The sequence below is a fragment of the Diabrotica undecimpunctata genome, chromosome 6 (genome assembly GCF_040954645.1).
Source record: "Diabrotica undecimpunctata isolate CICGRU chromosome 6, icDiaUnde3, whole genome shotgun sequence".
Classification (NCBI taxonomy): Eukaryota; Metazoa; Arthropoda; class Insecta; order Coleoptera; family Chrysomelidae; genus Diabrotica; species Diabrotica undecimpunctata.
The window spans coordinates 90,463,127-90,487,793 of NC_092808.1; the positions used below are offsets into that span (position 1 = coordinate 90,463,127).

General features: G+C 32.5%; 1 protein-coding gene across 2 annotated transcripts in view; it reads right to left on the minus strand.

Moving 5' to 3' along the window:
• Positions 1-24,667, minus strand: part of LOC140443546 (arginine-hydroxylase NDUFAF5, mitochondrial-like) — a 119,482-nt gene that overhangs the window by 16,569 nt on the left and 78,246 nt on the right. For both annotated transcript variants that reach the window (XM_072534863.1, XM_072534862.1), the window contains 2 exons: positions 18,741-19,080; positions 8,102-8,244 (listed from right to left, as the gene is read on the minus strand). In XM_072534863.1, the coding sequence (XP_072390964.1) occupies positions 8,102-8,244; positions 18,741-19,080 (483 nt within the window). The remainder of the gene's footprint in view (positions 1-8,101; positions 8,245-18,740; positions 19,081-24,667) is intronic.

Consider the following 24,667-nt stretch of genomic DNA (forward strand, 5'->3'; position numbering starts at 1 on the left):
CACATAAGATTTATCGAATATTGAAAATAATTATTCTAAACATTCTTTTTAAAATTTGGTGCTTTTAATACAGTTGGTAGCATTATCAAAGTGCAAGTTGTAGACGCTAACCTGTTACCTTTCAAATTGTAACACACATTTTTTTTCTCGATATGTTCGCTAAAAAATACGAGGACAGAACGATCGTAGCCACTGCAATAGAACTGGCAAATGATATTAGTAAAATAATAGTTACTGGTACAGAAGATATACTGATATACTTGTGCTACGTACTGCCCTGACCCCATCGGACATAAAGGATTACCTCATGAAACCTGCTCGACAAAATAAACCGAAAGAATTATATTCTTCTAAGGGTTTGGAGCACTTTTCATCTGTGCAAGAAAACATTTTATTGCTGCATACGATAACAGGTTGCGATACCGTATCTGCTACCTTTGGCCAAGGGAAAATAAAATGTTTTAATAGTTTTGAAAAAGATCCAAACTTAATATTAAATGCACAAAAATTTAAACAACGTGATGTATTAATTTATGAATTAATTGAACATGGCGTCAACTACTTCTGAAAATGTACAGTGACTTACTGTAGAAAGCCCAACATACCCGAGAAATATAAAGAGAGTACCACTCGGTTGGCAGAGATGTATACATATCAAATGTATTTAATGGCAATTGCAAAAAACAAGAACATTGCGCTCGGTAAAATGTACTAGCAACTATAAAATGGTGCCATAGGCACCACTAAAATGCCTAGCACCTGAAGAGAGTATATGTTCAGGTACAAAACTAGCGCTACGGAGAGCAAAATGACTTAAACTCCACAGATTGGGGATGGGAACCTACTCAAAGAACAAACTTTAGTTCCCATAAAAATGACACAATGATTAGCTGATCCACCAAGCATCAGGAGCTTGATATTTTGCGGGTGCAAAATCGATTGTAGAAATTCATTTTCATACAGGAAACACGGATTGCATTGCAGTGTCACGTGCAAAAATTATGCAGGCGTTAATTGCAAAGATAACGAAAAATATGAAAATTAATCGATAGACGAAGAAAATGAAACGGTGGATTCGAATTTATAAAAATAAATTGAATTTTATAATGAAAAATAAAAATTTAATATTTATTTACTGTGTAACCTAACAGCATAATATTCGTGATCAGCGACTCCGAAAACCTCCGAGTAATGAGTTTGCATCGATTTCGTATTGAATTTTCATAAAATTCCAGGAGACAAGGCCCATCCTAGGCACCAGGTACCTAGGAGATCATCACCAACATGATATTCGTGTTCAGCGACTCCAAAAAAATCCGAGTAGTAATATTAAACTCATTTTCGTCAATTATTTCCGAATTACAAATTTATTATTTTTTATCACTTGAAAATACAATTTTCATTTCGGCAAAAATAGCTATAGTTAGTTCACAAAATTTGCTAAATCGTCTTACGGATCGAATGTAACCAGTTAAATTGAGATCCATTCAACTTCCAACGATTTATGTAAATATCCAAATCTCTAAATTTATTGAAAGTTATTGGCTTTTAACCAAGAGAATCAAATGTTAAAAAACGCAGCAAAACGCCTCGGAATGAATCGATCAACAAACGACGACGTACGCTATGAAAAAAGAGTATGAATTTCGGAACTTGGAACGTGCAAGGTTTTAGACCTAAAATAAATGAAACAATATATGAAATGAGTAAGCTGAAATTGGACATCACAGTAATTACCGAAACAAAACGAAAGGGCCAAGGATCAGAAGAGATCGTAGAATATGATCACTTCTACAGCGGGGTACCAAAGGAGAAAGAAAAGAGTTCAACAAGGTGTTGCCATATTAATACGTAAGAAGCTAAGGAAATACATAACCACTTGCGAAGCCATAAACGAGAGAATGATAAAAATGAACCTTACGATTAGAGGACACAAATACACAATCTTGGGTGTAAACATTAAAAACGATTTTTTTGAGAAATTGAATTTAAAGGTTGCAAAGTCGGCACATCTCAAAAAATTATCATCTTGGGAAACTTAAACAGCAGAACTGAAAAAAAACCTCATAACGCAGTTAAAGGTCAATTCGGAGAGGACCACGTAAATGATAATGGTACCAGACGATTATGCGAACAAAATGAAATAAAAATTGCAAATGGATTTTTTCAACACAGAGACATACACAAATACACATGGATGCAAAATACGAGAGAGTAAAAATCAATCATAGACTACACAATCATACGACAAAAGACAAATAGAGTATTGAGAGGAGCTACCTGTGGAAGCGATCATCACTTATTAAAAGAAGATCACATTTGGAGTAAATAAACCTAAAGAAGGAAATGAAAGGGAGAAAGAAATACAGAAGAGGTATAACCTAATCAGCTTAGAACAAGAAAGCGCGAGAGAATTATACAGAAATTAATTAAATCCAAAGTTGAAAAATAAACAATTTAATAATAATGAAGAACATTACACTCACATAAAAAGGTGTCTCCAGGGGGCAGCAACAGAAGCCATTGGATACCAAATCCAAAATCAAAGAAAACTTCCATATTGGTTTGACGAAGAAATAGAACAAGAAATAAAGAAGAAAAGAGACCAATATCTAAAATTATTAAATACAAAGAATATAACGGATAAAATAATCTACAAGAAGTCTCAAGCTAAAGTACGAAAAATGATATGTCGGAAGAAAAATGAAGCATGACAACAAAAGTGTAACATGATAAATTCACATCTAGGATTACGAAGAAGTACAGAAAGTTGGAGAGTCTTACGACAAGATAAGAAGAAAGACATAGTGTCAACAATAACAATGGATGACTGGGACCAATATTTTCAGAAACTACTAAGGGAAGATGGGCCACAATTTAAAGACAGCAAAAAAACACAAAATATAAATATTTTAACTTCACCCATACGAATAACAACGAAAGAAGTGGAAGATGTATGTAGATCTCTAAAAAATAACAAAGCACCGGGTCTAGGTAACATCCCTGCAGAGTTAATTAAAAACGGTACAACCAAACTATATACAAGTTTAGCCAAACTGTTCCAAAACTGCATTAATGGAATGACAACCCCAGAGGAGTGAAAGACATCATTCATATCCACTATACACAAAAAAGGCAGTAGGGATGAATGTGACAATTACAGAGGCATTGCCGTGACAAACTCGATCAATAGAATATACGGAAAAGTAATTAAAAACAGAATAGAAAGCGAATATAAAGACTTAGAGGCTAAGGAACGAGCATGATTTAGGGCAAGTAGATCTACGGTTGATTATTTGTTTCGCATTACACAGATTATTGAAAAGAAAACAGTCGTTAATCAAGAAGTACATTTATTGTATGTAGACCTACGAAAGGCTTATGATAGCGTACCACATTATAAATTATGGGAAGCGTTAGAGAAAATAAACATAAGCATGAATATAATAAATGCGACCAAGGAACTGTATGCTAATGCTAACTCAAAGGTAAAGGTTGGAAACAATTTGTCAAGTGGACTCCAAATGAATAAAGGCCTTAAGCAGGGCTGCTGTCTCTCCCCGACATTATTTAAAATGTATCTAGAACAAGCTCTAAAACTGTGAAGCGCAAATGTAGAAATATGGGAATGCCAATTAACAACAATAGCATATACACTTTGTCATTTGCAGATGATCAACTAGTAATAGCACAAGATTATGAAGATATTGAGTATATGACTCTAAAATTAATCGAGGAGTACAAAAAATGGGGACTTGAAATCAATATCCAAAAAACCGAGTATATGTGTATCGGCGGGAAACAACAGAACCTCATGTTGGAAGATGGAGAAGTAATCAAACATGAAAAACATTGGAGAAGATGACAAACTAAGTTTTACTATCTGTACCTAAATTTTAAAGAATTTTAGAATGTATTTTGTCCATTATTTTATATTTTATATGTGTGTTATTGTTAGAAACAATATCCCTCTGGGATATTCCATCAAATGTCTCTATAAAGACCAAGTAAAGATCCAGCCCTCAACTTCTGAATATTACCGAAACATAACCAAAGCACTCAATGAGAAAAAAACACATTATTACACCTACCAAACAAAGGAAGAAAGAACATTCCGAGTTGTGTTTCGTAATATGCATCAGACAGCAGATAAAGACGCTTTAGTACATGAGCTAGGATTAATGGGACACGAAGTAACCAACATAGCTAATATATATAAGAATGGATCCAAAATAGCGCTTCCGCTCTTTTATATAGAATTAAAAACTAAGCCAAATAATAAAGACATATATGATGTGAGAGCACTTCAGAACATGATTGTGTCCTTCGAACCACCATATCCCAAACGTCAGGTTCCCCAATGTACCAAATGTCAACGCTACGGTCACACACAAAAATTCTGCCATATGCCTCCAAGATGCGTAAAGTGTGCAAGTAATCATCTTACTTTACACTGTCCACGAAAAGAACGCTGCAATAACGTAAAATGTGTACTTTGTATGGGAAACCATCCGGCCAACTATAAGGGCTGCAGCGTATACAAACAAATACAAAAGGAAAAATTCCCCCAACTCAGAAAGAATCAAGAGACCCACAGAACAGACACCTATGAAACCAATAGTCAAAGAGTAACCCCTGGTGTTTCTTACGCTCAAAAAACTTCAGGAAATAGTCAAGCGGATTAAATCACAAATCAACAAACTAATGTCGGCTCAAACCATTCAACGAAAATTGCCAACCTTGAAAACCTGATGACAAAACTAGTAGAGAGAATGGACACTATGCTTAATCTTCTTATGACTATGATTTCCAAAATGCCCTAATGCAACACAGACTTAAAATAGCCGTCTGGAACTCAAATGGCCTAACGAACCACATCCAAGAAATAAAAATTTTCCTCGACGAGAAGAAAATTGATGTTATGCTTGTATTAGAAGCTCATCTAACAGACAAAAACTATATCAAAATTCCAAAATACATTGTCCACTACACAAAACATCCAAATGATAAGGCACACGGTGGCACAGCTATCATTATCAAATCTAATATAAAACACCATGAGTTAAATAAGCTCAGTGAAAAGTACCTGCAATCAACTAGCATTGTCATCGAAGACTGGCTAGGCAACCTTACCTTATCTGCGGTCTACTGTCCTCCTGGTCAACCAATCAACGAAAACAACTTTAGCACCTATTTCAGTTCTCTTGGACACAAATTCCTAGCAGGAGGAGACTTTAACTGTAAACATCATCACTGGGGCTCTAGCGTAATTACAACAAGGGGTAGACAACTGCTGAAGTCAATAACAGGAAACAACCTACAACACATATCTACAGGAGAACCAACTTATTGGCCTACAGATCCAAATAAAACACCAGATCTCTTAGACTTCTGTGTGATTAAAGGTATCGCTCTTAACTATTTAGCAATAGAATCATGCTGGGAGCTCTCTTCAGATCATTCTCCCATTCTAATTAACCTAGACTCCAAAATCATACTCAGAAATAAGCATCCAGTCCTAACCAATAATCAAACAAATTGGAAAATATTCCGAAGCGCACTAGCAGAACAAATACCAACGAACTTGCCACTTAAAACAGAATTACAAATTGAAAATGCGGTACAACAACTTACTACCTCCATACAAAAGGCAGGTTGGATTTCTACTCCTGAACAAACAACATGGAAGGAAAGCATAAACTGTTCGCAAAGTGCAAAAAACCTGATCGATGAGAAAAGAAAACTTAGGAAAAAGTGGCAAAACACACACGCTCCTATTGACAAACAAAATTTAAACAGAATTACCAGAAGACTTAAAAATCTATTAAAAGAAGAGAAAAATGGGGGGATCCAAACTTACTTAGAAAATTTGACTCCGTCCAAAGACACCAATTATTCTCTATAAAAGGCGACGAGAAAGATAAAAGGTCCACAAGACGCCATACCTCCTCTAAAAAATGTCAAAGGTAAATGGGCAAGAACAGACACAGAAAAATCTGAGACATTCGCTGAACATCTTTCTACAGTATTTAGTCCATTTAACAGAGTAGTGCCATTAGAACAAGAAGAACCATTTAATTCTTTTCTTGAAGCTCCATATCAAATGGAACTACCAATCACCAAGTTTACTATTAAAGAAGTAAAACAGATAATAAAGAATGAGATACAACCCAATAAGGCTCCGGGATTCGACCTCATAACGGGTAAGATCCTCCAGGAACTAACCAATGACTGTTACAGAATAATCACTATGATCTTCAATGCTATGCTTAGTCTGCATTACTTCCCTCTGCAATGGAAAGTGGCACAGATTATACTCATTCAAAAACCTGGTAAAGATCCAAAAGATGTCAACTCATACCGACCGATTAGTCTACTCCCAGTCATCTCTAAGGTCTTCGAAAAACTTCTGCTACGAAAAATCAAACCAATATTGGACGAAAAGTGTCGCATACCTGACCATCAATTTGGTTTTCGTAACCAACATGGTACAATCGAACAAGTTCACAGACTATACACAACAATAAGAAGTAGTCTCGAGAAACAAGCAATACTGTACTGCAGCCTTTTTAGACGCCTCTTAAGCTTTTGACAAGGTGTGGCATACAGGACTTCTGTACAAATTAAAGAAAAATTTAACTTACCCTTACTTTAAACTGCTTCAATCATACCTTACAGAAAGGAGATATCTGGTAAAATATAGTGAAGCCTATACAAAACTCTACCCCATCCTATCTGGTGTACCTCAGGGTAGTGTGCTCGGACCGATTCTGTACCTGATATATACGGCTGACTTGCCAATAAGCAATAACCTAACGCTTGCAACATTTGCAGATGATACTGCTTTCTTGGCCTCTCATAGCAATCCAATAATAGCATCAGAGAGACTGCAACTACATCTGAACAAAACAAACGAATGGCTTAAACTCTGGAGAATTAGAGTAAACCCCTCAAAATCCGCACAAATTACATTCACTCTAAGAAGAGGTACATGTCCACACGTTAACCTCAATGGACATCCTTTGCCCCAAAAGCATGACGTAAAATACTTTGACTTTGACTTTGAGTAGGTATTCACCTTGACAAACGTCTAACTTGGACCAAACATATATGGACGAAAAGGCTTCAATTGGGAATTCTATACAGAAAACTTTATTGGATGTTGGGAAAAAACTCTCACCTATCGATTGACAACAAGCTGCCGATATACAATACAATAATAAAACCCATTTGGACATATGGCTCACAGCTCTGGGGTTCAGCTAGCAAATCTAATATTATGATAGTACAAAGATTCCAATCCAAAACTCTGAGAACAATCGCTAATGCACCTTGGTATATCCAGAATGATGCAATACATAGAGATCTTCAGGTACTAACAGTCTCTGAAGACTGCAAAACATCTTCTGAACAATATCAAAACAGGTTGCGGGTGCATCCTAATACCCTGGCACACAATCTTCTCAACAACCAACAAGCGAAGAGATTGAAGCGACATGACCCCTTGGACCTACCTCACCGATCCTGACAGAGCCTACAGCAGTGGGAGTTACGCCTTCAACAGCATCCAGCCATTGTGATCAGTGTCGCTTTTAGTGCTCGCGTATCAGTGTATGTGCACATCCTACCGGTAAACAAGGCAATTTGTGTCGTGATGATTTGGTCACTGGACCTTACATCTCTCTGTCATGTAAAGACAAAAAATTTTACTTATTGTTTTCACTGCAAAACAGATTGTACAAATCTTAAATGTTAATAAAAAAAAAAAAAAAAAAAAAAAAAAAAATATGTGTGTTATTAATGTTGAGTGTCTATGCTTTGATAAATAATCTCAACGACTAGTAAGTTGCACTGAAGAATTGTAATATTTTATAGATATTTACATTTTTTTCTTATTACAGTGTCTTGAAAAAGGAATACAACCATTCCGAAAGCTAGACAAAAAGTCATAAGAGTGTTTCATTAACATCAAGAGAATATGATGTATTAAAGACGTTTATTGAAAGCATAGCGTTTTTCTGTGACGATTTCAGTATAATGTCAGACTGCTTTTATCGTTGATGTTGAAAAGAAAGAATATTAATTTTTTGGGAAGTTATACCTGAAAGGTTGCTGGGACAGACATTTCCCCAGATTCAGGATCAGCTGCTCCGTAAAGTTGTTGGTATAGAGCCGCCGCTGCAAATTGTGTATCTCTATGCAAATGCAGCGATCTATTAAGAGCAGCATTACTTTCTGCCATCCCTAAAACAAACAAAAAACGTTGCGAAATTGCCATGTACTACCTTTTACAATATTCTTACTATAGTACAACAAAAAATTAAGGAATGTGACACATACATGTAATAAAATCTACTAACAGTACGAGGTGCAAATCAAATACGTCGTTTACTATAACAAAATCAAAATAATATGGGCCCAGAACATTGTAATAACTCCCCTTACATTTTAAAAGTAATATGGTTCCCTTATAGCGAGTCAGCTGTAACAACAGACGTATTCAAGTGTTTGTGAATTTGTTTAAAAAATTTGTTGAATTTGTTTAAAAAAAATAAAAATAGGTAGATAACGTTTTTTTTAATAATTTATTTAGATACCGATTGTTAGTTAAAACAATTTTATTATGCTCTATGTATTAAAATCTAATATAGGCCTCTTATGTATTTTGGAAAGATTAATAAATAATTGAATAAAGAAAAATCTAACAATGAAAATTACTTTAAGCTCTGTGAATTAAAATGATCGTTATAGTACCTAGTACCTTTAACACAAATATAGTAAATTAATTCTTAAAAGTTTTGCATAAAAATATCTTACAACGATAAAGATATCTACATTTAACATATCAAACTTTTTAACAAGTTACTTTATACATCACCGGAATCTTGGAAATCCATTGAGTCTTCTTACTTGTTGGCGCCGACTTTTACTATTACAGGTACCATATGAATACCATATACTATCATCCCATCAAATTTCCACATTTTGTGGGCATACAGGTTTGTAATACATATCGCTTCATTTAAGCCCAAACTAATTCAATTGGATTTAGCTGGTCCTACTGCCTTACTGTTCTTCGTCCTATTTAACGTCTCGACATCTTGATCTCTCGCTGTCCCCGGTATTACACTCTCATTTGGGATTACGCATCCTGTCTCTCCTCTGGTACCTAAATACTCCTACCATCTTTGCTTTATTTTAATATGGGTTCTTAACACTCTTTCATCCGCACTCTTAATCTGCCGCACATCAAGTCCTTTAATGACATGTTCCTTGCTTTAGCAATGCTGTATAACCTTTTCATCACCTCGGATGTTTTCAACTCTTCATACAGCTATGCAGACGATCTTTCCTTAGTAGTAGCTACAGCACGCTTTGCTGCCCTCTTTGCCACCTTGTATATATATTTATCTTCTTCTCTTTTAGACCTGTTATACCTCTTTCTAGCCTCTTTCTTCTCTCTAACTTTCTGTTGCACTTCATTGTTCCACCACTGAGTTTCTTTGTCTCTAGGAGGCCCTTTACCAGATGTTTTTCCTAGCACTTCCATTCCCACTCCCACCATAACTTTACTGTTGGCTTCCCATCAGTCATTTACCGTATCTTTTTCCTCAAGCTCTTCCAGCGCTCTACTATTAATGACTATTACCGTACTATTAAAGACTATCACCGGTCGGTGTCGAATAGCCATAAACTCGCCCTTTATCACTTTACAGTTCGTAACCTCTTTTAGCTGACTTCTTCTACACAGCACAAAATCTATCTGACTTTCCCTTCACCCGCTACTATAGGGAACAAACTGGTCTTCCGTCTTCATAAAAAATGTATTAATGACAGCCAAATCCCATGCCATTGCAAAGTCAATCACACTATTTCCTTCATCATTCCTTATTCCCATCCCCAGATTTATATGAACTCTTTCTATTCCCGCTCTTTCTGTACCAATATGTCCATTTAAATCACCTCCAATAAAACACTTTTCGTCTACTAGAATCTCGAGCATCTCACAATCAAGGGCCTTCCAAAATTCTACCTGTTCCTGTTCTTCACACCCTACCTGTGGTGCGTAAGCACATAGGATGTTCACGTTGGTATTGCCTATATTTAGTTGGACACGCATTATTATATCACTTCTTCTGGTTACCTTTACAAGATGTTCCTTCCATTCGTTCTTCAAAATAATACCTACACCATTTCTACCATGACTGTTCAAACTACTATGTATTAACTTACATACATCTCCAAGATCTCTCGATGTATTACCTTTCCAACGATTTCAACTTTCGACGATATTACCTTTCCTCTGATTTCGTCTATTTTACTTAAATAAAAATTAATGTACATTCTGACGACATTTTTTGCGGGCTCATCCAACTCAATAGGTTTTCGTCAGCGCTGATTTGTACTTAGATCTTTTAAAACATTAATCAGTTTTTCTGCGCACAACATATTCAAATATAACCACTGGCAATCCTATTAAAAAAGAACAGCAACTAACAGCTTCCGTTGAAGATATTGTTCTTTTAGTCCATCATATACCTTCCACATAATTTGTTTTTCCACTTGTGAGACGAGTCTATAACGTGGGATGTCGGTATACTTATACCATTTGTTATATCCATTTTTATTCTGCGAAACACAGATAGAATGTATACCGCAAATCGTCTTACTTCGACTTAATGTTTCGTCTTAGCCCACAATAAGAAACAAATGAACAAAACGATTATAAATCGACATCAACGGTAAATTAAACAATTTACCAACAATGGTAACTTAAACACTGATTGTACAAATTGTCCGCATGTTTCAAAATACAATGTTACCGATTGACCATTTACCAGCTATTTAATTACGAATAAAATATTAAATAATATCAGATCATTTAATTTTCAACAATCAACAAAAATTTAATATGACGACAGGTAAGAATTGGATGGCAATACGATCTTCACAGACACCGTGGCAGCACATAATTCCTTTTTGATAGTACCGATTAGGTGAATGTTGTATCTATGAGATGGTAAAGACGCAAAATGACATTACGGTTTTTAAACAACATGGATCAAAATTCTATATCAATTAAAAGAAGCCAACCGTGTACAACAACAAAACCTACCAGCGATGAAGCTCACTAACCCCGAAAAACTTGCAGAGGCTCTGAAATTTGAAATACCGCAGGAGTTAACAACATTTATCCTGAATTTATAAAACACATAGGTCCGAATACCGGTAAATGGCTTATTTTACAATCGAATAATAACTAAGCAGAAGTTTTCAATATCCTCAATTTCAGAAACCTGCAAAACGGCTCAGGGTCAGTTATGTCTCCCCTTCTTTTTAATATTTATACATCAGATATACACATTACATCTCACGCAAATTTACTAATGCCGATAACATGACCCAGGAAGTCCAAAAAGAAGATATAAAAAACGTCGAAAGCACCTTAGAAACATATCTTAACATTCTTAAACGGTACTTAGAACTTGAAATCAAACACAGCCAATATCTTTTGATGATTTACGACAGGACACCTCGTTACGAAGGTAGCCGACTCATGGATGGGTACTTAAGTGCTTGATATGTGCTGACGAGGAGTCCATTATGACTACAATATCAATACATTGGAGCAAAGGGGGTTCAGAATCTAGGGACAAAGGGAAATTCCGTGGCCGATTGAGATCCATGAGATTGTACAACGGAATTTTATGTATTTTGACCCGCTGAATGTGAGTCTTCAACATGATAACCTGAATTTTTAAACAAGAATTTGTTATTAACAATTTAATTGTTTAAATATTTATAACTGATAATCTAATAAAGATATAGCCTTTTTCAAATCATGTTTTGTTTCTTTAAAAACAAAACAAACCAAAGAAACTTTTAAAAGTTTAAATCGATCCCTTAGAAGCCTAAATATTGCCAATTTATTATTAAAAATAACAAATTGTCAAAGAAAAAAAGATTTAAGGCACCATAAGCTTTAAAATGAATTTTGAAAAATAAAATTTTATCAATTTTTGACCAAGTTATATCGTGATACTAGAAGATGTGTTCAAGAAACTAAATTGGCAAGAGAAAGGAATAAGAATAAATGGAGAATATCAAAAAGGATAACGCTAAAACGATCATCACCTGTTCGAATAAACTCATTCGAATAAAACTTTAAAAAATATTTTTATATGATAAGAAAAGTTTGACTTCGCTTTTGAATACAATTTTCCAACGTTGCGAAAAACGTAAATATAATAAATAACAACATTGTTAGTGTTCCGTGGTAATAAAAGACATATTTAGTGTCAAAAAGACTCCCCGAAAACAAAGGACAGAGTCCCCTAAGGCCCTCAAAAGTCCGTCAAGGATTTCCTCTAGTGTTCTCCAGATATGTCAAAGATTTGTCTCTCTTTTGGGATAAGAAGAATTATAAGTTTATTTAAAATCCTTTATAAAAGGTATATAATTAAAATACCCAATCGGGCTATATCACAAAACGTTTTCGGAATCTGTTTTTGGCCACTAAATATTTGGGTAAAAACCCGTTAAATGTTATTAGTTTAAATTTAGATTACATTATTCGATCTTATATGCTAAGATGTTAAAGTTACCAGTGGAATTGATAACATGGCAACTTACGACTCTACATGAGGTTGCTGGTCGTGAGACAAAGTGTCTATGAGGACTTGTTGATAGTTGCTAGTTCTTCTAATAAAAATTACCAAAAATAGAGAATCTGAATAATTAGAAAAGATTGACGTAAAGAATATAGATCCTGAAGTAATTCTTCCCGCAGAAAATAAAGAAGAATAACAAAATAATATTATTAATGACACCAGCGAATGGTTGGAAAAAGACAAAGACTTAAAATTATTAATTTATATGTATGCTATAGGTATTAGTAATTATATATATATATATATATATATATATATATATACCGCTATCATTTTGAACTCTTTTCACGTTGCAGTAATTTAGCATCACCAAGAAATTTTTTTATGTATTAAATTTTCTACATCATACAATTTAACCTCAGGAGGTAAAATCACTGTATTTTGCATCATTTTAGAGTCAATAGATGTTGCCGATATTAATACTTAAAATATTATTTCGATACATAAATATAGATCAGTTTGGGCCAAGTTCAAATAACGACATTGAAACTACCTGCCGGTTAGTTGGAGTAAACTTTTATCTTCGTTCAGTTGTTATATTTATTCAACCTAGATATTTTTTCCCAGGGAATTTTGTAGGGAAATATTTTACATATTTCAATTTACAATCTGTTTAATCGAAGCTATCAGTAAATAGTTTGAGATAAATATTTAGTTTTCATAGGATTATGCCACAATTAATATTGGTTGTGATTGTGATGAGAATCAAATTTTTAATTAATTAATATTTGACGTTTTTTCATTCCGGAAATCGTTCTCAAAAAACGTTTTTTGTACAAAATGTGTATACACATTTTTACATAATTTGTACAATAAACAAAGTTAAATAGTGGAAATCAAAACTTTAAATATTAGTTCATTAAAAATGTAATTTTCATCTTATTCACGACCAATAATTGTGGCTTAATCACATAAAAAAAATAATATTTAACTTAACCGTGCCACAAGAAAGTAGTTCACAGAACCTCTCTAAATAGTTTGAAAAAATCTTATACAGATATTTTAACAGGTTATTGCCACATAAAAATGTTTAAAAAAGTCCATGGTGCCAAATTGAAAAAAGTGCATCTGGCAACCAACTGAAATACTTCCATTACTAATATTTCACCAATTTCATTTATTAGTCCCAATTTTTGAAAAAATAGGTCAGCGGTCGAATACGACCGCCGGGGCGTAGGCGGCATACTTATTCCCCTGGTGCCAAGCGGTCGGTCGGGCGGTCGTTCTGTTCATGATGAGACTTGTCGAGTATTATTTTGTTGAGTGGTTGTTTTGACCAATATTTTATCAGTAGAGGTTTGATTGTTAGTAAGACAAGTAAGTTAATTGTGCTCGTGTTATTTTTAGAGTTAGATAATAGTAAAAACAATTATTATTTCTTGAAATAAAATGGGAAGTCGCGATAAAATGATGAAAAACAAACACTCCAAATAACCGATAATTTTTAATTTCTTTTGTGTTCTTATTTAACTTTTATATGTATTTCAGTTTGTAATGGATATTTTTTATAGTTTTATATTTTTTACTCGAAATAAAGATATGTCAAAATTTCGATTCATTTTAGTCTCCCCTATTCAGCCAAAACGAAAACTGATATGTATACAGTCTGTCCCAAACCCTTCTTTCAGTGCGTCACTAGTTTTGACGTCATATAGGATTTTAAGAATGTCGAGAATTATTGCATGACATTTTAGTTAAATCTGACAGTTGCAGGATTGTAATCGGCTAAATGTGAAAAGAATATTTTTTTAAAATGTGAAGTAAAAACTTTAAGAATTCAAATTTTTTTTTACTTTACATATTAGAGGTCCCGTCCTGTATAAAAAATTTTATTGCGCATTATATTGGAACGGCATTTTGTCATAATTGCTATTCTATACATTCCAAAGAAAGTGCTTAATTAGCTAAGATTTATTTATGGATTTATTATTATTTATTATAAACACTATGGAATTGGAATGTTTGTTTATTTAAAATAACGCTTCCTCCTATAGAATCTTTAAGAGTTGACTGCGAGATAAAAAAATTTACTGGCAATTGCAAGGCATCAACGCAAACATTCCTGTGATAAAATAGCATCGATTGAAATCAGTCATATTCGGATAAGTAATTTTCGGAAAGTTTCTGTGGCAGCCATTAGTTTAATTTTGTGAAGATTTATCATAAAATCGTGAAAATAGTTTAAATAGTTATTCTACTAGATTGGGTGTGCAAATGAAAGAGTGTTATGAAGTTTAGGTAAAAAAACAATGGACAGTTTAAATAGTAAAGCAGTTGATTTTTGAGTTTATCTACCAGTTTCGGTATACAGATGAAATAGTGTTAATGGAGTTTAGTTAAAAACAAGATACCGAATGTAAGTTTATGTAAATAGTTTAAATAGTGAAGCAGTCGATTTTTGAGTTAATCTACCAGTTTCGGTATGCAGATGAAATAGTGTTAATGGAGTTTAGTTAAAAAACAAGATACCGAATGTAAGTTTACCTTCTTTTTTTATGAATAACAAAAATGAATATTATATTTCAAACAATCCACAATCCGATTCAGAACCTGATTCATTAAAATCAATGATTACAGGGAATATGTGGCTGGCATCAATTATATCTTATATTTTAATAAAATGTGGTTCTAAAAAGAAGCGTTTTAATACATATGAATATCTTCTAATTGAAAATAATTTAATAATTTTAATATTAGGCTTTGTTCTTTCTCGGTATATCTCGGCATATTTAAAATATTTTTATGACAATAAATACAAAATTAAATTTTCACTATAAAATGTCTGAAAATACTAACCTGGAATGACAATTATCATTTTATCAGTTGACATTGTCATAGTACTGTCACTATTGAGACCATCTGCGTCAAATTATATTTATGCGCATCATTGATTGGATATCTATTTAGCGCATTCTAAACTCCAACCAATTATATATCCGTAAGTAGAATTTGCTTTAATATGCAAATACCCGTGAACGATACATAATTTTGTAAGTTCTATGTATAATAATCACAGACTTACGTTTTTTTCTGTCACTTCTAGCTTAATGCGTTAGAGAGAATTCGATCAACTATGACGCACTGAAAGAAGGGTTTGGGATGAACTGTATACGACTACTGTATGCCACAATGGTCGAATACTGCAATAATTTCGCTTCTCTACACGATCTCTAGCAAAACAGGAACTATATCACAGACCGTATCAAATCGGTCGTATACGACCGCCGTGGCATGCAGCACTTATTGAACTGTCGGTCGTATACGACCGCCTGGCAGTCAACCTGTTAATTCTAAATAGTATGAGGAATAGCTGATGAAATCAGGGGTAGACCATAAAAAGTTTTTCATTTTGAGAGATATCAAATTGCAATACATAAATAATTGACCGAGATAATTGCAAAAAACCCTAAACTCTAAAAAATTAGGTTTGTAGTAATTTATAAATGTTAATAACTTTGTTTTTTGCCTAACGACAGGTAATATAGCTACTTGAAATTAAGGCAATTAATGAGTTATTAAAGTGTGCTAAATATCAAGCAGATCAAAAAAAGAGTTTACAATTTATTTATCCCAGAGAGCGATTATTTAAACAACTGTACTTGTCCAAACAGTGACTCTACAAGTAGGTATTTTGTAACTTGTAATCAATTCTTTGCGCCTTCAGTTTTAGGGTATATTAAAAAAACTTCAACATATTAAATTTTTTATTAAAAACCAGTTTGAACAAAAACTTTTTAGTTTCTAAACATTTATATTAACTTTGATATTTTTTATGTCACACGCTTATAAGTAATCTTAATGAAATGCTGGAGAAAAAAACGGAACCTTATTTAACCAATAAAAAGTAAGATACCATTTATTTCTTAAAATCATATTTCCATTGTTTATTAACATTGAGATCTAAAAATGTATTTCTATAAAAAGAAAGTATTTTAAATGAAGATCTGCAATGTATGATGCAAGTTACATAAGGCATATACAGTAAAGGAGTAAAAAGGTATAACCCATTAAAATATTGGTATTTGTAAAATATCGCCACGGAAAAGTGGAGGTAAGAACTGTCCGAGCTTCGTTTTTTTTTTAGATTGAAACTTTAAATTGAAGCGCGCTTGCAAAATATTTAATATCTTGGCTTCATTGACAGTCATCAAATCAATAATATGGAAAAATATACGCATGTACCATTTTTTGGATCTGAGTCAATCTATCCCAACATTGAATCCAGTAGATCTACTCCCCCATATACTTATTGTAGATCGATACAGCTTTTGGACATTGGACATGGAACCATTACTACTTATACTTTTTCGAAAACCGTTTAACTTTAACTGTTGGCATACTCCCAGCATATGTTAATAAAATATGTGATAAAATGTTTACTAATTTGTTGTCACACCATGTAACAACAGATATTTTTGTACCATCAATTGTGGTGACTTTCTTTACCATAGCTCATCGGCAATTCTTTTTTAATTCAGCCTCTTTTGGCATATTACTGTTCGGCACTATGTTTATTCTAGCTGTTCCTAGTGGTAACATACACTGTTTCGTTAGATAAATTTGCAATGGGGCTTTGTTGAACCAATTATCAAAGAATATTTTGTGATTTATAAGTCTTGGTACTGTTTGTGCTAGCCGAAGAACAACATTTGAACTTACCCGTAAATCAGGAAAACCATGGGGTACAACATTAGTTTGGCTTCCTACAAAAATTTCATAATCGTAGAAAAATCCGCTGACACCATTAAGAACAAACGCCCTATATCCCCATTTGTGGGGTTTTTGCGGACTATAGTTTTATAGATGAACGCGCCTTTATTGGAATTATCTGCTCATCTATGGCTAAAAATTCCTCTTTCGGAACGTTGACTAACTGATTAGTTTATTTAGTAGCGGTCGGATTTTAAAAAGTTTATCATGACCAGGATTACCGGCAGCAATAGCGTCGTTATTGTTCGCAAAATGTAAAAAACGTTTTATTTCTTCCCATCTACTGCATGACATAACATCTGAGATCAATCGATGATTCAGGCTGGAGTTCCAATAACTTCTAGCATTTGACGATTGCACTATTGACATATAAATACGGTTCCTAAGAACAGTTCTAGCTCATTTTCAGAAAGTTTCAAAAGTTTTAAAGGTCTTTTTTCACTGAATATAATAGTTTGATAAACTATATATTTGATGCGGAAGGGGAATTCGCTTGTGGCAGGTCAGTAGAACCGAGAAATCTTATATCATCATGTGATGTTACCAAATTTCGTTCTTTCCAAGTTGGATGAATTTTATTTCTATTCTTTATTAGATTACGTCGTAATTCGCCCAAAGAAATATCATCTTCGCTATCCGAACTGCTTTCTAAATCCGTTTCTGGGATAATAATGTAGATAGCCCTTCGTCTTCACTACGATCTGGTATGTCCACTACCACAAGAGTTTCACCATAAAACTTTTTTGGGTCCATTATTTAAAATAAAAAAAAATAATAATACCTAGTTCAGAACGCATATTGTGCCATATATGAAAGAGAATTTTGCACGACAGTGCATATTGTGGCCTACATGGCACAAGCCTATTTTTGACAAAAAATACCAAAATATAAAGAAATACGTGAAAATACTTACAGAAATTCTTTCTTGAAGGTCTATTCTTGATGTCACTATTTTTTTTGTACAAAAATATTCAGTAGAAGCTTCGATAATTGAATATCAAATTGCACAATTCTTATCAACAGCTGCCAGACTGAGGCCATTTGCAAATTTTCATAAGTTAACTTAGCTGCATTGAGAAGGCGCTTTATTACCGGTTATACGAAATATCTGCTCTATATGGACATGTCATGCATAAATACTTTAAAATAAGATTCGATCTATAACGGTATATTATATTATAATCTATAAAACTAAGTATTGTGCCATATACGACCCACTAGGCGCTAAGGGGTTAACATACATAATAATAGTTAATACATGCACCAATTTTCTCTCAGTTCAGAAATTGAGTAAATATTTTCCCAATAGTATTTCATTTAATTCTCTAACAAAAAGTACGAGTATAGTTCTACAGTTACCTTTTAAATCAATCATCAGTTCAAACATGGATGGATATCTTACAATGATTTCATCTGTATCTATTGTTAACATTGTAAAGCCAGCTCTTGTCAATAAGCTTCCTATATCTCTTACTTCAGTAAACGGAGAAATATGTGGGGATATTCCACCTCTTCTTTCTAGTTCTGCTAATTGAAGAGAAGATCGTAACTCGTATAACGTGTCACCTCCAAACACTGAAGCTAAAAAGACACCATCCTCTTTAAGGCTCAGCAGGATCCTTTTAAACGCTTTTGGTAAATCATTTACCCAATGCAAACTAAGACAAGATATAACTATATCCAATGAATTTGGTTTAAACTAAAAATTAATACGTTTATATTTTATTTTCATAGCATATTCTTACTTAACATAATAATCTTAAAAGCCAATTTTACATTACATTTTATTTGTGTACATTTGACCATTTGATATTATCTGTAACTCGTTAAGTAATTCTAAATCGCTAAAATACTTAATTTTTCTAATAAAAAGTTCATTTGCTAAATATGAAAATTTATTTATTTATTATTACGAGTATTTGTTTATTTAAACATGAACCTTAAAATTCATTAAACTAACATAAATTCATTGAAATATGTAACGACGGAGTTAGGAACCGACTGACTGTGATTGATTCTTCAGATCATGAGTTAGTAAAAGCAAAAATAATAATTAGTGTTACAAAAGACCATAAACCAAATGTAAAAAAATAGTAATTTCAGCACTAATAAATTAAAGAAACCCACGACCCCACGACATTATTGCAAAGGCTTTGCAGTTCGCAAAAGCATTTTTTACAGCATTAACAGTATAAAAAGAATATACAAAAACGCTTATTTAATAGCAGTAAAGTTGTCAGATACAAATAAATAAAATGTTAAACCGTAAATAACCTTGGACCAAAAAAAAAGGTGACACAGTAGACTAGTGCGAAGCTTCATACTAGGTTTTCTTTATTTGTAAAATTTAAATATTATTTTTAAAATGAAAGAAAGTAATTTTATTATTTATATTCTAAACAAATTATATTAAAATAATTCAACAAATTATTTACGATTTATGATTAATTAATTTAATAAATGAAAATTACGAATAATGAAAAAAATAATAATAGAATGAAATAATGGAATAAGGTAGTGATACTTATGTTGCCAAAAAAAAAGACACCTCGTAATGAAGGAAATTATTCAGTAATTAACACGGATATAAAGAAATCTTAAGTATGTTGAGGGGTAGGAGAGGGGATGAGTGTGATTCAGATCATCTACTATAGTCGGTTCGCTATATTTACGCGGGTTTCGGATTAAAAATTTTATTGTAAGTACCCAGTTTTAATTACCTGCTCTTTGGGGAAATATCAACTGGTCAAATGAAATGAAAAATAATCCATAACTTTTTTTAATTAAATAATAATGGAAAATCTTTTATATAATTGACAGTATAATAAGGAGAATTACTTCATTAATGGAGTCTAATGTGGCTAATATAAACCTAATAGTAATTTTATATTACACTTCACACAGAAAATATGGTCTATGTATATTTGTTCCATGGAGAAAATTTCTAATGAAAAATAAAAAAAATTAACTTGCCAACAAAAATGAAAATCAGTCATTATCATCAAAAATATCATAATCGTCATCATCATCACTGTCATCACCATTAATTGTTATTATGATTGGACTTATTTTGTTTATTTTATTTTCACGAGTCCTCCAATCTTCTATTAGTTTCTCGCACATGAATATACAGTTGCACCACACTTCTGGAGTTACAATTGAAAGTGCCTTTCGCCAAGTTTCCCGAACTGCGTCGTCGCTATAACCGTTAGGCCCAATATGGTTGTCATAATATTGTTTTGCTATTCCCCATATATATTCGATGGGATTAAACTGGCAATGATACGGTGGCAGACGTAAAACTTGATGACCGTAACTTTCAATAATCTGATCCACAACAAAGGTTTTTGGTTTTGCGTGGATATTTGCCAAGCGTAATAATTCTGATTTTAAAATATGTTGTGTAAATGGTATATGTTCCTTTGTCAACCATTCTTTAATTTTATTAACAGTCCAAGAATTCGTTGGACTTTTGTTTAATACTTCAGAATGGTAAGGTGCATTGTCTAAAATAATTACGCTGGGCTCGGCTCACTTAAACCTGTGAAAAGTTTTTCATGTAACCATTTTACAAACATTTCTGTGTTCATATTATCGTGATAGTCACTTGATTTTGACTTAGATGAAAATATTAAATCAGCACCTTCTATAAAACCCGATTTCCTCCTGCATGTAAAATTATGTGTCGCTTCCCTTCTCCATCAGTATGTTTGATAGACTTTACGTTATTATCTTGCCATATTCTCTTGGTTGCAACCCTAGAAAATATCCATGTTTCGTCTAAATATATAAAATTTGCCCTTTCTTCTTTTAATTTAGAATATTTTCTTAGAAAGTTAATTCTTTTATGCACAACAGAACTTCTTCACAAAGGGCTTTTCTGTTATCCTCCTTTTGAAATTTGAAACCCAAATTATGTATCACTTGCCATAGACTTGTTCTGCCAATTTCGTCAAATTTTCTCTTTTAATTCCGAGAGAATTGTATTTAAGGTCACATGTTCCTTGTTGGCTCGCATTCGATAAATGGTATCACGAATTTCAAATTTTTTTCCATCTGGAATATCTTTCGTTTTCAATGATAGGCGAGTTTCGGTGATCTTCTTTCGGCCGTTCATTATTGCGACTTTGTAATACTCCTCTTAGTTTGGTTTCACTAATTCCTAGAGCATCACATACGCGTTGTTGAACAGACATTACCGATTTTAAAGGACCGCCATTTTCTTTTTCATCCGTAAAATACTTATGTACACTACAAATTAGACTATCTACATCTAACACACGTCTAGGCATTTTGAAATATTTCCACCAAACATACAATGTCAACACTGGCAAAGAATCAATTCAACTGCAATACTGTAACAAATTTATACCTACCCTAATGTTATTTTAATGTATTTTAAAATATGACCATTAATGCAGTTTTTACCTAATTTTCTGGGAAGTCGTTTACTGCAACTGGTTATCAATGAGTCATTAGCATAATTTTGTTAATCCGAAACCCGCGTAAATATAGCGAACCGACTATACTAGACTAGTGTGTAAGCCCGCTAAAGAACTCGATAGACTGGCGGGGCACATGATACTATAACTAACAAGATAAGTCAACGCGCATGTTCTTGCATCTCTCTATGCAATGCTCTATCTGTTGCTATTCTGTGTGCTTCAAAACGTAATGAATGAGATTTTTATTTATTCATTGATGTAGTAAAGACTTTATATATTATATTGTTATATAAATTTTGTGGTGAAAACATTCAGTTTACTGTGTTAATATCACCTAATTTATATATCGTACGCAACTTCCTCTCGACTACCTGTAGCTACTTTATAAAGAAGAATAATTATTAGGTTGCCATAATGTATTGTGCAGTGGTGGGTTGTTTAAACAATTATAATAAAAAAAAGTAAATCTTTTTCGAAGTGTCGTTTTTTTGTGTTTCCTAGAGACAAACAAATGCGTAAAGTATGGGTCTTCAAATGTTTTCAGCGAGACAAATTTAATGTAGAAACCGAGAGAATATGGTCAAAACATTTTACAGAAGCTGACTATTGTTTAAAAGAAAAACTATAGCGGAATATTACTACTAATAGTATAATTAATTATGAAATTTTCACTGAAGAGATCTTTTCCTCGCTAAACCTTCCTAGTGGTGATACAGAAATTAACCCTGAAGATTTAATTGACAGTCATCAAGATTTTATTAATTCGAAAATAAAAGACCTGGAATGGGATGGATTGGAAAATTTAGCCAGTTTCATTGCATTTCAGTTACAAAAAAAAAAGAAATACTTGGACACATTCCGGACACTAACGATAAATCGTTTACTTGAGTAAACCACGTTTCTGAGGGTGGTTTACTCAAACCAACACTGGAATTTATAACTAAATGTAGTGAACTGGAACATATTTTTCGTAGTTATAATGGGAACGAATTAAAAATAACTAAAAATTATTTAAAAAACCTAATAGAAGCTGCAAAATATGTAAATGTTAGCGAAGATGTAAAATTACTTTTTGAAGTTATACTTCTATAAAATCATTACATATATAAGATAATGAGTAAGAGAGAGACAGAAGATACATTTTCTCATTTTCTCTCTCTTCCTCTCTCGAGAATAAAAATGTTCCTTTTTGTATATATTTAATATTATATATATTCTATATATATATATATATATATATATATATATATATATATATATATATATATAATATTTATGAATATTATTATTTATGTGATATGTTTTGTATTATTTATTAAATGTTCATAATTATTTTAGTCTTTTGTATTTCAAAATAATAATCTCAATAAATCACTGTATGACCGAGAACTGTCAATTTTGAAATACGTTTGTGTCATGTCTAATTGGCAAATATTTTACGTGTTTGATTCATACGCTGGTGTATGTAAGTTCGAATTCCAATATGAATTTCCTTTTTTATTTTGAAATATTTAAAAATACCACGTTAATTTTATTAAATATATGTAATATACGCAAAAATGCTAAATTTTAAAAGAAAATGAAAATGTACAACATAATCCGAGTTGTTGGTTTTTGAAGCTATACTTCTATAGTAACAAACCTCGTTAGGCATGTTAAATTATAAATTAAAACTTGTAAATATCTCAAGAAAGTTCAAATGTGTACTTATATACACAACAAACAACAATTAAACATTGTATTTGTCAATGTTAGATAAATTGACAGTTGTATCACCAAACAATATATTAATATTTTTATCATGGTAAATCAAACATATGCGTAAGTAAGTTACGTATATCGGCATTTTTAAATACTTATGAATATTGCATTTTAATTTGTTTTGTATTATTATATTCAATTATGTTGCAGTGTATTGTAATGTATTTTTATATTAATAACAAAATTATCAATGAATTTTACTGCAGAGTATGTGTAAAAAAAATGTTTTGCATTCATTCAAGTCCTTTTATACATATATGAAAATAAAAATATATATTTTCATTAAAATATTGATTCAATCCTTCATTTACTTACTACACTCCTATTACAGGTCAAATGTTTATATACAGCAAACGATGCACCATATATCTGTATATCTAATTATTTTTCTCTTTCTGCTCTCTCTTACCTATAGCATTACATATGTAATGATTGTGCAGATTGACTCCCATATAAATTTGTTACGACGAACGCATGTATAGAAGTATAACTTCTACCGGAAGTCCCACTGGACTGCCACACCCGTTTTTTTATATGTAAAATGTATTTTAAAATACTAATTCTAAATAAAAATATTAAAGATAATTACAATATCCGCAAGGGAAAAATCACGAAGATTGTAAAATAAATTTCTAAATGATATTCATAAACTATGAAGTATGACCTGCTTTTCCTTATGTTTCAAATTATTTACATTTTACCGGTCTCTTATGTTTAATTTATGTTTTATAGCAATATATATATTTTGTTTGTAATACACATAATCAAATCGAAGATTCATATATTTCTTTAATTAATTTTAATTACTTTAACCAGACTTACCTCGTGTGTACAAAATAATAACATTTTAAATGAGTTCCAGGCAGGATATAGAACTGGCTATTCAACTATAGACAACATTTTTAATCTTACGAGTATAGTAAACATCCAACATGCACGGGGAGTAAAAAATGTTTATACATTTTTTGTGGACTTTAGTGCTGCCTTTGATACAGTTGATCGGCGGGCCCTTTTTTACAAGTAGAGTTGCTTAGGATTATCTACTAAAGTATTGAACTGCTACATATTCACAGTTCTGCT